This window comes from Callorhinchus milii, unplaced genomic scaffold, assembly GCF_018977255.1.
Source record: "Callorhinchus milii isolate IMCB2004 unplaced genomic scaffold, IMCB_Cmil_1.0 Scaffold26, whole genome shotgun sequence".
Taxonomy (NCBI): Eukaryota; Metazoa; Chordata; class Chondrichthyes; order Chimaeriformes; family Callorhinchidae; genus Callorhinchus; species Callorhinchus milii.
In genome coordinates, this window is record NW_024704767.1 from 4674575 (window position 1) to 4690219 (window position 15645).

Below are 15645 nucleotides of genomic sequence, written 5' to 3' on the forward strand. Positions count from 1 at the left end.
CACAAAAAATAAATAATGCAACACAGTATCAAGAAAAATATCAAACAATCACAATAAGAGTTTTACCACTTTTTTTTGTTTTAGTGCAGTTTGGAGAAATAATGCAGCTACTTCCAGAAGTTGCATTTGTTGGCTGGCAGTAACATGATTGTTGGGCTTTGATATGAAGCTAGAATGTTTTGCCAATCACAAGTTTTTAAGTATTTTTAACACCTACCTTTTTTTTTATTGCAAACCTTATGACATAACCACCTCCAGTCCACCAGAGAATATGCGAGGCTGTGGCTGTGCATGTGGTTTCACCCAGAAAATACACAATCAATCTACTTTACAATATATTCTGTGAAGCGCTTTGAGATGTCTCAACGATGTGATAAGGCGCTATATCAAATGCAAAGATTATTATAAACACTTTGTGAAACATTGTAAAACGTGAGATTGTAACTGTTTGGGATTCTGTCATTTATTGTTGGTTTTAATTCAAATTTTTAGATGTATCCAACTGGAGATGATATGAAGTGTATTAATGCCATTAATGGAAGGAGAAAAACAACAAGAAAATATTAATAATAGAGGATTAGGTTTTGTGTAAAATACCGTTTTACTCTCAAGGAATGTTTTGAACAGGTCATACATCTTGCAAGCAACAATACAGTGATTTATCCTGTAAGTGGAGGAATATATATTCTGTCAGAACATTTTTTTTCTTGCAAAGCAAATGGTTTGAATCAACTAGCTTTTAAGCCGATGCTATAGATACTAGGCATAATGCTTCTGAAGGAACCTTGGCAGGATACCAAGAATAATCCAGCTTTGATCATCCTTATATCTTTTTTTGGAATTACTTGAAGTAACAAAAAAGAAACTATTTCTGTTGGTTTTAACTTCAAATGCTACATTAGAAGGCCTTGATTTCCAACCACCCAAACTTAATGATAAAAAACACAAAATATTTTGAATGTATCTAACTGGAGGTGATATGAAATATAATTTTGAATGGCATTAATTGAGGGGAAAAAAGACAAGAAAATATTCTATCACAGCATTCAGTAAAAGAAACAGTTGTACGTTGTGTTAAGTGCCAACTGGAAATACATCTGTGAAAATCATGCAATTAATATTGATAGCTACAGGTCTAAAAAGGACCTGTTAACAACTGAAAGCTACACGAGAAACCAGGGGGATGGGGGCATTTTATGCGACAAAGGATAAAATATAAATTCAGTAATTCTATTTTAACCTCTGTTCTTTCCCCTCATCCTCTACCCAAGTTCCTATTATGCCATCCTACGCTCTCTTCCTTTATACTTTTTGAGTATTCACTGTTGCGGGAAGCTTAAAGTGACTGCAGGGGCAAATTGAAAATAGCAGCTGATCCCAGTCAGACTCTCGTACTGGAGTATATTCTGGCATGTATGAAATATAAAGACTTATTTCTTCTTTCCATAAACTCAACATTTTCACTTGGGTATGAGCCTGTGTTTTGGAAGCTATTAAAAAAAATTGTAGTTATTAACTTAAAGTATTCTGACACAGGGTGAGAATGTTGCAAGCTGTGAGGCAGCGGGGATGTAAAATGAGTTCTGAACTCTATCCAAGATTCCATTTTTTTAAAAAAAACTTATTTTATTGTATAATATCTCCAAAACAGCTACAATTTGTTGATCTGGGATAACTTAACTGGTCATTATGTAAATTAGGTTACCTCTAAATTTAATGTAAGTTGTACAGTAAATGGAAACAATAAATCTCCCATTTTACTGTTAAGATTATCTTAAAGTTTAGGCATACATCTTCCCATTGCAACTTCTTTAACATGGAGGAAGTGTTCAGTTAAAAGTTACTGAGGGTAAGGACAAGTTGAACAATGCTTCAGACTTCAAGTAATTCTATAATAAGATGCATTAATGCCCCTCAAGTAACACAACAAGAGAGGTTCAGTTGAGAAAGTTTAGAATGAAAAATTTCCTTTCATTTAATCCATTTGCTTCCAGAATACTGACCTTCTGCCCTTCCCTTTACAGCACCAAACAAAAGTTGCCCTTCTCATCCCCAAACCTATGTGCATATATCGAGTTCTGCTAAAATGTTAGATTGTGGGTCAATTGCATAGAATGGCTCTTAAAAACATTAAAAATTAACTTTTAATAACTTTGAATGAGAAATTTTAAGGAAACATTTTTGAATAGAGGCCGAATTACTGTGCACCCACTGAATTAATAGAAAAAATAATTTGATTTAGCGCTTTTCATATCGGGAAAACATCTCAAAGCACTTTGCAGAATTTTCCTGTAAAGTTTTGTAACTAAGTACTTGCAGGCAAACTTCGGCTTTTGCACCTCAATGTGGGTCGAATCAATCTAGTTGGGATAACACCTTCTCAAGATTGCCTTAGCCACTGGGTACCATAGTGAAACACTTTGTGATTGCGTGACTAATTTATACTGAGCAATTCACATCACTTTCTCAACAGCTTACTGCCCTTCAGGGAAATGAGTTACCACTGACTGCAGTACGGTATTGCAGGTGTTTTTACTTGTGCCAGGGCACGTTTTAAAACCTATTAAATCTAATCTTGCTCTGCCAATTTCCAATAAAAATGTACAGTCCTGGAATAAAAATACTACCTCAATCTCTTAGAATAATAAGACACATACTTGTGATTCAGATTTTTTAATCATTGAGATTATTGCAATGCTGTTTTCCCTGTACCCTGATGTCGCCCCAGTTATTCCTCTCCCACTCATACAAAAACAACTTGCATTTATATTGCATCCTTCACACCGTGCTTAAAAAGGCATGACATTATACTATTTAAGGCATTACTTTGGTAATTAAGCTTCATACAAATAATTTCAATGTACATTTATCTTAATTTGATGAATTTATCTTATCTTATATTTAAAACTTCCAGTACTCCAAATTCTAAACCATAAGCTTCAAATAGATCAAGGCTGTTTAATATGTCATTCATATTTTGGTCCAAGGTTAATGCTTAGCAATGAATAACTGGAATGTTTAATAGTTGAGAGGTCAACCGTGTCATACTGAAATCTCTCGAGAACCCCATTCAAAGATCAACAGAGAAATGTTTAGCTTTCACTTGATCTCTGCTGACAAGAATAACAGAAGTCCTCGCCAGCTAGTTAATGCCCTGGATCGATTTCACTGCAGTAACTGATACATTTTCAGAAATTAATAGCAAAGTGTTAAATGTAAAAGACAGTATTTTTATGCAGTTCCAAAAATATTTATAATAAACTGATGGACAAACCATATGTTGTTAACTGTATTTGGAGAAAGGCAAGGGTATGATTAATAGTTCAAATATGTGGGTACCCTTGTATTTAATCAATGCAAAGAATAGTGCTAAAGAGGAAATAATGCTGGGTGATTAAATGTATACAGTGGTGCAGCCATTTGAACAGTTGCATTATTGTTTTGTACACAATCAAAAAGAATATTATAAATCATAATCATAACATTATTCCATATGAGTACGCTGATTGAATTGATGTCATTTGGACTCATTGTTAGCTTTGATGGTTCCATGAATCCGTACTGTTTGCCAAACACTTTACATTTCAAATGAACCCAGCTTTCAGTATTGCAACAGAAAGCGAAATGCCTCATGAACATCTGTGTGAGTGCCCTACATCCCCATTAAGTGCTGTTAACCTTTGTTGTGAAGTGGGACTGGGCATTTATTAAGGTTGCATTTTTATTGGTTGACGCACATTTTTGTTAATGGACACAGATCATATTGAAGCATCCACCCCAAACTCATATGTTGCTCAGCTTTTTATCAATCTGCTGTTTTGGCTTTAATGATTTACACATTTCCTCTATTAACATGTGGTTTCATTTCAAAGACTCATTAGAACCTGTAAGCACTGATCTAACTGAAGCAAGTAAAAAATTAACGAGCCTCAAAGCAAATTTCTCATGTGCTGATGGGAAGAAAATAAAATTCTATAGAATCATAGAAATTTATGGCACAGAAGAAAACCATTCAACCCATCGTGCCTGAGCCAGCTCCCTCAAGAGCAATCCTTTCAGCCCCATTTCCCTGCTCTTTCCCCATGCACCTTTTCAGTATTAAGCAGGCCTGGAACATTGTTGACTAAGATGTGCTTAAATTCAACCTGGTAATTTCTTGTTCTAAATCTTGTATTGCTTGACATTTGATATGGCGATCTGAAATAGTGTCATTTGTATTTTATTTTCCTTAACGCAACTGCAAGAATTTTATTTCTTTAATGGAGTGTGAATTTGAAACTGATCTATTTCGTATAGCTTTCTAATATGGTTTTGCCTTCCGGATTTATAGACATCCAGGAGCACACGATCAGACGAGGATAAGGCTTTTGGATGGGACGCCTGGGGGCCTTGGAGTGACTGTTCTCGGACTTGTGGAGGAGGAGCCTCGTACTCTCTCAGAAGATGCTTAAACATCAGGTCAGAGCCAGAACCAATTGGTTTTCTAACTTCCAGTTCCATAGGAATAAAGTGATCACATACAATGCCAGACAAATGTTTAAATGGCGAAAATTTTCACAGACAATGGAATTAACATTTTAATTGTGGATTGCCCTGATCTTTTAGCTGCTAGTTCTCCTAAGGAGAGATGTGATGTATTTTGTTCACTTTTCTCTTTCAATTCAGACCTTGATGATGTTCTTGGCAAAGGACCTTCCTCCATTCTTCCTTTTCGCCCTGCCATAGGTTAATACTTCAGTTCTGTGTTGTGGGAGTTGTTGCATTGTTGGAGGCAGTGTCCTCGGGGTGACATATCAAATTATTGCCTGCTACTTCTCTGGTGGATGTTAAATAACTCATGGCATTACACAGTTTGCTGTATCAGAACCTCAGTCAGCTTCTCTGCATTGTCTCTGAAAATGCAGAAATGCTGTGATTATCTCTTCATTGGAGGAACACTGAGGTCTCTTTCCTATTTAGGGCTGGATGATTCGTTGCCAACTTTGTGAGAGTTGTCAACCTTCACAACCTCCAGCAATGTGCCACACTCTTCACCAGGGATTGATCCACTTCTACCAGTTTATCTTGTGTGACTGCTCCTCAGCTACTGTATACAATGTCCAGTAGCTGTGCTCCATGCAGGAGGTGCAGGGCTGAGTTGCTGAGAAAGACCTAATGGTCCTATCACTTACGGTAGCAACTGATACTGATAAGTTATTTCAGTCTCGAAATATTGAACCCCAAGAAACAAGAACTGTCAACATTTTCTGCATGCCAAGCTAACATAATGCAATACTGTTTCCAGTCATACTTTTACTTGAGGATTACATTAATGTTGTTATGGGGTTTTGTGCCTCTCTTGTGATATCTGTCATACTACAGAACTGCATAGTACCAAAGGGAGCTGATCAATGCACTTCTCTCACTCAATGTGTCCACCCTTTTAAGGTTGGTTTTCTTTATCAAAGAAGCAACCGAGTTTTCCTCCACCGGGGTCACCACAGTTAAATCTCCCAACGCTCCTCCCATTCACCTTCAGCTTGTTATTCTATGACGATTCAGGCTACTGAAACAAATGTTTCATTAATATTCTGTGCCAATGAGAATGACACAACATTGCATTCATGCCGGGGCATTGAAACTCCATGTGGCATTTTGTTCACCTTGGAATATATGTAACGTAAGACCTATCACAGTGCTTGCCAAACCACAAGCCCCCATTCACAGCAAGGATATGTAAGGCATTGCAACTGATGTCTATATCCTAGCACTCTCTGCTTAAGGTGTTATGAGACACTGCTTCTACCAAGCTATTTCACCAAAATATGTGCCTTGGAGCTAGCTTATGAAGTGAACCACACTTGTTTATGTTGGATATGAAGCAGGTCCCCAGGCAAAAGATTTGTGCCTATATTTACATTTTTCACAATGTTTTTCCAGTGCACTATTTTGCTTGTGATGCCTGAATTAATAGCCCGACTATGATCCCCAGTTGCTAAAACCGGGGATGTATTCAGAGATTGAGAATCAGAAACCACTTGCATGATGAATAATAACAACAACAGTACCTTCATTGTGTAATAGACTGTGTTTGCCAGAAAAACAGATTATTCACTATAATCTTGAAGAAAACTCAGCAATATGGACTTTTTTTTACACAGGAAGCTTTTTTTCTTAACCATAATTGTGATTGATATATATGATCAAGTGAGTCGTTGGTGTATTCTGGATCCATCTGAATGACCTTTAATAATGGTTAACTGTATGTAATCAGCTTATTTTTTTAACAAAAACATGAAAGGGAATTTTATTTTGATGGTAAGCATTTGATCATGATAGGACTGGGGAATGTAAAAACAAATTACTAAAATAGTATAGACTCAGCTCTTTGGGATTGAATGTGCTTGTTCATGCTCAGTTGGATTTTTATCAATAAGTAGTTTCATTATACATAAGCTTCTGGCAGATACATTCTACTCGTGTTTTGACAGGTGAAATAAAATTTAACTTGATTTAGGATCAGAGCAAAAGCCCCTGTCAAGAATGATTTCATTTGGTGCAATTGGCTTATATTCTTGGCCAAAATCTTACATTTATTATTAGTAAAGAGAATTAAAAAATATTTAGGATTAGAGGATTTCTACCATGGAGACTTCCTTTGTTGAGTCATTCGCACATGTGAGATTGGCTGAATAAAGGAAGCTGTTGTAAATTGTTTGACGTGTGTTAATTTTATATTTTCAAAGCTTGTTCTCTGTCATTTTGTTTTATTTCTTGTCTCCTAGGCATTGTGAAGGGAGAAATATTAGGTATAAAACTTGCAGCAATGTGGTAAGTAGTGAATAAAATAATTTGTTTGGACACACTTGTGCAAACTTCTCTTTGAAAACTGCTTCATGGACTCTAATGTTCAATTTGGTCTCCTAGTTTTTTTCTCTGTGCGTGGTTTTATGGCTAAGGAATAGAAAACCTTTTCCACATCAGACACACATTTATCATCCACATGATGGTCAATGTTCATCTTCCTGATGATTGCAGATGTTATTACAGAGGAATGGATTCCTTTGCTGCTTCAAACACCCAGCAGCAGTATTGAGCACTCCAAAGTCTGCTGACATTGCATGATCAGTATAGATTTAAAGCCCCCTGTGTTCTCCTTCTACAATGTACGCAAATTCTTCCACTTCCCACACCAACATCCTAATGGCTTCTCTGCATTTGATTTCGTGGAGTCCTGTAGCTCAGTGGTTAGAGCACTCGCTTTGCAAGTGAGAGACCTGAGTTCAATTCCAGGCAGAGGGCGAAACCTTGGGCAAGTTTCCTTACTCCACACAGAGCCTAATAATAATCCCTCCAAAACCCAAAACAATAATAAATTGGTCATTTTCAATCTACGACTGTTTGTGGGACATTGCTGTGCGCAATTGGCTGCCGCGTTCGCCCACAAATATACAGTCAATTCACTTTACAGTGTGTTCTGTGAAGCGCTTTGGGATGTCCTCCTGACATGAAAAGCGCTATATCAAATGCAAGGATTATTATTATTATTATTATTATTGATTGACAGTACAGTACCAGTTGTAGTGGTTTGGACACTGCACTGACTAGGAGCTATGTTGAACTGGTTAAAATCAATGCATTAGGAAGCTTGCAGCTAGCAAAGAGAGAAAAGCTTCAGCTATGAATTATGGGTTGAATTTGAACGCAAGGTCTGGAGGTGAAAGGATCGACTGTTAAGCCGCTGTGGCTGCCGTTCGCTGCTTGGCTCAGTTCATTGCAAAACACTATCTCGATTTATATCTGTGAACATCTCTTCCAATAGTTGAGGTGAGTTCATCCAGTGAGTAGCTGAGCTGAACAAACTGAAAACATTTGACTCCCTGGTTGGTGATGAATTAATTAATCTTAGCTCCTTCTCTTCCCTCTCTCCCTTGTCAAATAGCCTGCCAATAGTGAACATCAAGGTTTAGATGTTAATAATGGCCACTTGGGTGAATTAGCAGAATATAGCTAGAGCTCATGGAACAATACTACCAGCAAAAGAAAAGTAGCGAGTGATTAAGAGCATAGCAATATTTTACATTTTCGTCGTTCCTTGTGCCGTTCAAATCCTGAGTGTACCTGCTGGTTCATATATGTCTGACATCTCACACTTGAACAGAGTGTCCCCAGTTGGATCCATAGGATAAACATGTCCCTGATGTTTCAGAGTCTATCCTGCCAGTATCATCTCATGGTGGTTTACAGTTCTTTGCACTGTAAAGCATTAGCAATTTTCTTAGCTCTACCAGCAGGACATGCGGTGGTCTGTGTGAGACCATTATGAAAATTCCAGTGCATCAATTCCTGTGGGAGTAAGTAGAACCTCATAAAACTAACTACTGGAGTGATCATTATTGTTCCCAAGCTAATGTTGCAATGACTCAAACAAGTTTGCTCTTTTGTAAATGTTTCTCTTCTGCACATTAATTAGTCTTGAGAAAACTATAAAATTTCCAAATTCCAGTTTTTTATTTAAGTGATTCCTATTGAGTTTCTATTGATTTAAGGCAATTTTGTTTTATGAGAATAATATATCTGGGAATGAATAATAAGCAGACATACCAACAATTTTACTTAAGTACACATTGAGGACTATAATTGTTGATATTTTAAATAGCTTGCTTTCAAATGCATTTCTAATATTTAAGCAGCAATGTCTGAGAATTATTACCATTGTCAAGTTAGTAAATTAATGTTGTATTAATGCTGTGTGATTTCTAAGCAAGTTATTTTCATAATGAGCAGTTTTGTACAGTGAGGACTATACCCTGTGCCCAGCTCCTTACATTTACTTTTGTTGTTAAATTGGCAACGCAGAGGCTGAAAGCAGTAAAGTATCAAGTTATTTAAATGACCTCATCAACTACAAGAGCAAAGGTTTTGTGAGGTCTTGTAAAGGTCTTGTACAACCAAGTGTTCTGCTTGTACAACAACCTTATATACACACTGTCCTTTTCTGGAACTTTTTTGATCTTTCTGGAGACATTTTTCTTTTATTGCCAGTAGTAGCAGTTATCAAGAAAGACAATGATGGATGGCAGCTTCCCTTGATTGTACCACATAATAAGGGCTGACCATCACCATTGTGCTTTGTGAGCGAATGACAGACAGTTCTATTTGTTACGGGTATCTGGTACATATAGAATAATGCACAGTTAGGATTGTATTAATAAGGCATCACCCATCACTGTGGTCAGTGTGGCCTTTCCTCCCTGAGGATTGAGACTTTCTGCAGCTGGGGCTTTCTCTCTCTTTGTCTCTCTTTTCACTCGAGGTTCAAAATTTCACCTGGTCTTTATCCTATTAAAATTAAATTCATGCAGAATTGAGGAAAATTCTTAAATTCCATCTCAAATTGGAAGCAGGTTCTTTTTTTTAAGAACTATGAAATAAAGTTTTCTCTATAAAGCCTCAGTAATACACCCTAGCACCAATCCCAGAGGAGCACTTTCAATTGCACGAGCATGACATTTTGCGTTCCTCACCATCCACCCAGAGGACCTTCTGAGTGTGATTGCCAATTTAGTTCCAAATCAAGGGCAAGGTTGTTTGAATTCATGTAGGTGGTTGAAGGACTGCACCAGTCAGTTTTACTAAAGGTTCCTACCTCTGCAAGAAGATTCAGGGCCAAGCGACAAAGAGAATTTCTTTCCGGCAATTTAGGATGGGTTTGTTTGAATTGTGGTCTCAGTGGTGAGAGGCCATTATGCTATCCCACGATGTATTGTTCAGTTTCATCTCAGCCCTTCATCTCTTTCAATGCAATGTATTATTGCATATTTCCCAGGATTTAGAGATGCAAAATGAGAGTGCGTGTGTGTGCATGCATGGGTGTGTTTTGCAATACTGTTTTGGAACACTTAGTTTCTTCCACGTTGACTTTTTAATTTTTTTGTGTTTAAAGGATTGCCCTCCTGAGGCCGGTGATTTCCGAGATCAGCAGTGTTCTGCACATAATGATATGAAACACCAAGGACAATCTTATGAATGGATTCCTGTCTACAGCGACCCAGATAATCCATGTGCTCTGAAATGTCAGGCTTGGGGAACAAGTTTGATTGTGGAATTATCGCCCAAAGTGCTTGATGGTACCCGATGCAACCCCGACACTTTGAATATGTGCATCAGTGGAATTTGTCAGGTAAATTTACGTTGTTCTTACCAACAGTGACTGTATGTAGTTAAAGCACTGGGTTTTTTTTGCTGGAAAACCATCATGGAAACGTTGAGGATTAAAGGCATAAGGTGAGTATTTACTGTGTTTCTTAAACCTTGGTCCACTTACTTTGAGGGGGGAGGGGAGAGTTAATGTCAAATATCATCAAGAAAGTGAATGCTACTTTCAATAGCTTTACCACAAAAAAAGTGATAGTTGAACAACTTGAAAGCATTCCATGGATAAAGCTTGGTCCAAGTTTCCGAACAATTCATTGTAACAAAACCTCTCTCCCACTGACTGCCCAATGCCCAGCAGCTACCTATTGAAGCATGGCTAAAATTGAGGAATTCTTAGTTTCAGAAGCAACACAATCCTTGCCAGCAATCGGAAGCATAAACCTCTAAACTAGCATTGGCCAACCCATGGCCCTCAGGGCTGTCAAATGTGCCCCCGCCAAGAACATTCGCACAGTCCACACAAGTCTGTTCCAAATCAATGTCTTGTTTCCTGTAGTTTCCGTGCGTCGATCCCTTGGTGCGGCAATAAATGAAGAAATATTCAATCAAGAAAATTTATTTTGTTGGTTGATCAAAAACATTGGCCACCACTGCTCTTGAACTTATCACTCTGTGGTGCCCTTGCCTATAAAACCGTACATATTAGAATTTAATAGACACATTGTTTTATCCATATTATTTTATAATCAAGGGTTTCTCTGAAACGTGCTGGAATCTTCGCAAGTTAATATATTTTTAATTTTGTTTCAAAACTTTCTAGATATATTGGAGTTAACTGTAAAGCTTATTTGTTTTATTCTTCTGAGTTTTTATGTTGAAGGGCAGGTTCCTCAAAAATTGCATTCCATTTAATGCGGGACTAAAATATTATTTTTTGTAAAGCGGTAATAATAACAATCCTTGCATATGACATAACGCCTCATCATGTCAAAATGTCTTGAAGCACTTCACAGAGCTTTCTCCAAACGTGAGGTGGTTGTGTATTTGCAGTCGAATGATGTCGTTTTCCTTTCAATTTGAAAATCATCAGAATTCTGAATGAGTGTTCCAGCTATTTTTAAAAAGTAGAAAAACAAGCACTGTTGCACTTCTCTCCTGCTGTTTGCAGTCAGCATGTCTCCTTTGCCCCCAAACCAATGAACAAGCTCTGTTGTGCCTGGGTGGGTTCAGAATACCAAAAGGTGAGGTAAGCAGGTTTTTCACTGAGCACATATGATGAAAAGTTGATTGCATTAACCTGATACTTGCTTATTCAGCTGATGCCAGGCTAGAGCAAGAGGTCCCAGTTCTATTCAGATGAGATCCACTTACCTCATTCATCAATCTCAGTGAGGTACGAGTACTACCTCTCCACGAGAGAACACTCTATTAGTGAACACTCCTTGTTGTCACAATGCAAAACCAGTTGAGCACTTTTATTTTTTTGAAAAGGTAATGCTTGCTTTACTGCTCACAAGACTATAGCCTGATTGGTTCTCATTACCCTTCTCTCATTACCTTCACACTGATTGATCTTTAATACTGTCGTATAAAGGACTAAGCCTGGAACTGAGACATTCCGATTGAAAATAAGGGGGAATTTGTTCTGCAAGTTGTGCTCAGCAAACTATTAGTTTCTTGTGCAATTTCTGAAGATGGGAGTTTAAAATTATTCTTGCTTATAATTTCAAATCTAAGTAATCTGAGATTTTTGAACCAAAATTGGAGCACTTTTAAAAAGAGCTCTTACATTTCTTGTTATTATTAATATTGCACAGTTGTTGCAATAAGTTGGTCAGTTGTTCTTGTATTCACCAAAGTGCTTCTGATTTAATAACAACTTCTGTTAGATGTAATATTGAATTTTTCAAAAAAAAATCAAGATATCGTTTGTAGATATGGTCAATTTCTGTTCTGAATCTTTCATTGGCTGCAATGTAAATCATTGCCCCAATGGAATAACTAACCTTTAGTGTGACTAAAAGGGGAAAAGAGAGTAAACGCTGTATCTAGCACGGCAATAGTGGTGTTCATTCCTGTATGCTTAGTTCCTGATCTCAAGTGACCTGATGTAGAAAGATGCCTTTCTTTAATATCAGGAGTCAGTTTCACAGTGAAGATCCAAAGACAATCAAGTATGAGCATCAAGAATTTTCATTCCAACCCCTCAAGCCTTTCTTTGTTTCCTATTTGAGACCCATCACAAGTGAGACTTTTTCTGAATAGTTCATATTCCTTGGTTATTTTCCTTGGTTATCTGAGTATTAGAGGTGTAAGTGTGGCATTCTCCTGAGAGAAATTTTCTCTCACGTTGACATGACATAAGAAATGGGGAGGCAAATAGTAATTTAGCTGGTAATTGATAGAAGAACTCACTGAAAATCTGACTTCCAGGCACAGTTTGCTGTGGAACACATGTTACTTTTTGATGGTTTGTAAAATTCAACACAGAATCTTACCTGCGTTCTATCGTGAAAAAGAATCTGTTTACTCTATCATTGTTGGCCTATATTTTAAGTCTTTTATCCCTCTCTGCAATTCTCTCCAATTAAAAGTCCTGACTCTTACTGGGGGGACAATTCTATGGCTGCCAGTATACTCTCGAACCTCACCTAAGTGGTCAGCATCATAAGCGAGTCCAGACGGCTAGTTTCAGAAGCCTTATACAGAGGTATCAGAGGTGTAACTGTGGCACTCTCCTGAGAGAAATTTTCTCTCACGTTGACATGACATGAATAATGGGGAGGGAATAGTAATTTAGCTGGTAATTGATAGAAGAACGCACTGAAAATCTGACTTCCAGGTACAGTTCACTGTGGAACACATACTTTTTGGAGGTGTGCGAACCACATTAGTTTGCAACAAAAAGGTGTTTACGATATTATCCCATCTTTATTATGGATGACTTGGAAATATGTTAAGAAACAGAAATGCCAACATGGTACCTTGGAGTTCCATGTTGCAGCAGTCAGTTGCAACTAGCACCTCAAAGGAAAGCTGCAGTTATGACTAGCGTTTTGTTGCTCCGGCTTTGAAAGAGTGTGGTTTTCCACTACATCAAAATTCTAGATTACACTGCAGTTAAATCCATAGGTTTTTTTTGTTAGCAGTTTCCATAATCTTTTTGCCTCTGCCATTATGTGTTTTGTCTGGCTGCAGCGATTGTGCTTCAGAAGAATAAAGTCCGAAATGACTTCAGTCATTCAAAACGTTAGTTAAATCCAGGATTTGAATGGTTAGGTTGTGAGAGGCAGCAGTCTATAAAGGAGTAAAAAAAATTGACACTGTTCATGATTGAACAAGGTAGTACAGTTATTCAGGTTTAGAGTTCTATGAAAATGACAGATGGCTGAGGTCAGACCTCAGTTGGAGAAATCATTGGACTTATAGAAGTGGTGGGTGAGAAATTCCTTACCCCTCTAAGTGGTAATATTGACAGTGTGTGCTTGAATGGAGGCATACAGCCCATCATCAAAGCCACTGCACTCAATAGCATGAGGAATTTGTAGCCAAATACATGACTTATTTTTCCGGTTAGACATTTCTAGTTCACAAAAGCAAATCTTGCTTTTACAAATCAAAAAATGTGCATGCTCCCCTTCAGGCCCCTAATTACATTTTATTACCATTTAGTTTGAGTGCCGGCTTACTAATGACAGTGTTTTTATTCCTAGAGCAGCTGTTTCCCAATTTCTAGTATCTACTAAGTGCAAATCAAGGCAGATTACATTTTATATTCTGTCAAGCAGAGAAATTCAATGTTGGATAATACCACGGATTTGGAAGGGCTTTATCCATACATTGCACCATGGATGAGTCTTCATGATGCGGAATTCATTTATTAAAGGGAGCCGGTGTATGCAATACATTATATTTCAAATTCTGTACAGCTCTTAGGTGTATTAAAGCACTTGTAAATTTTGGGATTGATTTATTTAATTATATATAGCTTGTCACAGAAGTGCTATAAAGTGGAACGTTGCATTCTCAAGACAGTAACATGATGCAGGCAGTAAAGGGAGGAATAGACGTGTAGCATAAAAAGCACGAGTAAAAAGAGCAACTTGAGTTTACAGTTAGTGAGAATTCACTGTGGTTAAGATGAATCTACATTTCAGTTGTTATAAAGACGTGATTTACACACTTAATGAATATTCTTCACTTAATGAGGCACCATAGTTTCTGGATGCCCTCAAAGGATTTCTAACACCCATACATGTAAGACTCTGGCTCAATTGGTCGCACTTTGTTCTGTTCTCTAAGCCAGAAGGTTGTGGGTCCAAACCCCACTCGTAGTCTAGGCTGATACTCCAATATAGTGCTGGGGGAAATGCCATTGTTGGAAGTGCCATCTTTGGGGATATTAAACCAATATCTTCAGGTGGATCTTAAATATCCCATGACACTGTTTGAAAAGAGAAGGAAGTTTTTCAAATAGTTTCAGAAAATAACCAGACGCTGCACTTTACAATAAATGCAGCAAAATGCTTTGAGATCTTTCACGTCAGGACATCCTCCTGACGTGAAAGGCGCTGTACAAATCTAATTTGTTGTTGTTGTTGTTTTCCTGATGCACTTAAGCAAGTGGAAGGATAATTATTTAAAGTGAGAAGTAATTGATTTGATCCCCATGACTTCCTAATAAGCACATTTAACTTGGATCAAGGTACGTTGATAGAACCTGGGTACCGAATGGGTTATTTCGCACGTCTGATGCAGTGATTGTTTTTTAGAAAAGTGCAAAGTAAGATGTTCTAGAAATAAAACAGTCCTGTAGGTATTCCAAATAAATTAGCCGTCAAATAATAGAGCTATGCAGTGACAGAATGAGGTCAATCCAAATTGTGAAAGGTAACACNAAAAAAATTATAGTTTTCCTGTAACTTGAACTTGTATACCATCAGCTTTACCCTTTTGACTGGTGTTGGCATTGTTGTTGGCAGGTAGTGGGATGTGATCGACAACTTGGGAGTAAAACCAAGGAAGACAACTGTGGAATTTGTGCAGGAGATGGATCCACATGCAGGCTTGTGAGAGGACAGGCGAAATCCCACGTGTCTCCTGAAAAACGTACGTGTCATTTTTTTTCTTCTTAAATTTGTTTGTTTTAAAGCCTAAATCCTATTAACTGAATGCTTAATCTGAAACTTCACGCAGCTCGGTGCATAACTGAATGCGTCATTTAATAAAGAGAATGCCATTCGCAGGAACTTTTTATGCTTTTTCATCCTTTCTATTTTTCTAAGAAATTCCTTACTTTATGATGTGTTAGCACAATAGTAATATAAACCAGAAATGTTTTATTCTATGTTGTTGGTAGGGGTGGGGGGAGGGTTTAGTTAATCACAAGTGGGCAAGTGGGGTTTCGATGAAGAAAGTCGATCGGGCTGCTTGTTCTCATCCTTCCATGAATAATTATCAGAGGTGTTCACAGATTGTTTTGTAGTTTGAGACTGTGCAAGGTTACTT

The 15645-nt window shown here is 37.6% G+C and overlaps 1 protein-coding gene across 1 annotated transcript in view; it reads left to right on the forward strand.

The window, feature by feature from the left end:
* Positions 1-3853: 3853 nt before the first annotated feature.
* Positions 3854-15645, forward strand: part of adamtsl3 (ADAMTS-like 3) — a 69618-nt gene continuing 57826 nt past the window's right edge. Inside the window, exons 1-5 of the mRNA XM_007909814.2 lie at positions 3854-3886; positions 4331-4458; positions 6765-6810; positions 9926-10162; positions 15120-15246. Of these exons, the coding sequence (XP_007908005.2) occupies positions 3854-3886; positions 4331-4458; positions 6765-6810; positions 9926-10162; positions 15120-15246 (571 nt within the window). The remainder of the gene's footprint in view (positions 3887-4330; positions 4459-6764; positions 6811-9925; positions 10163-15119; positions 15247-15645) is intronic.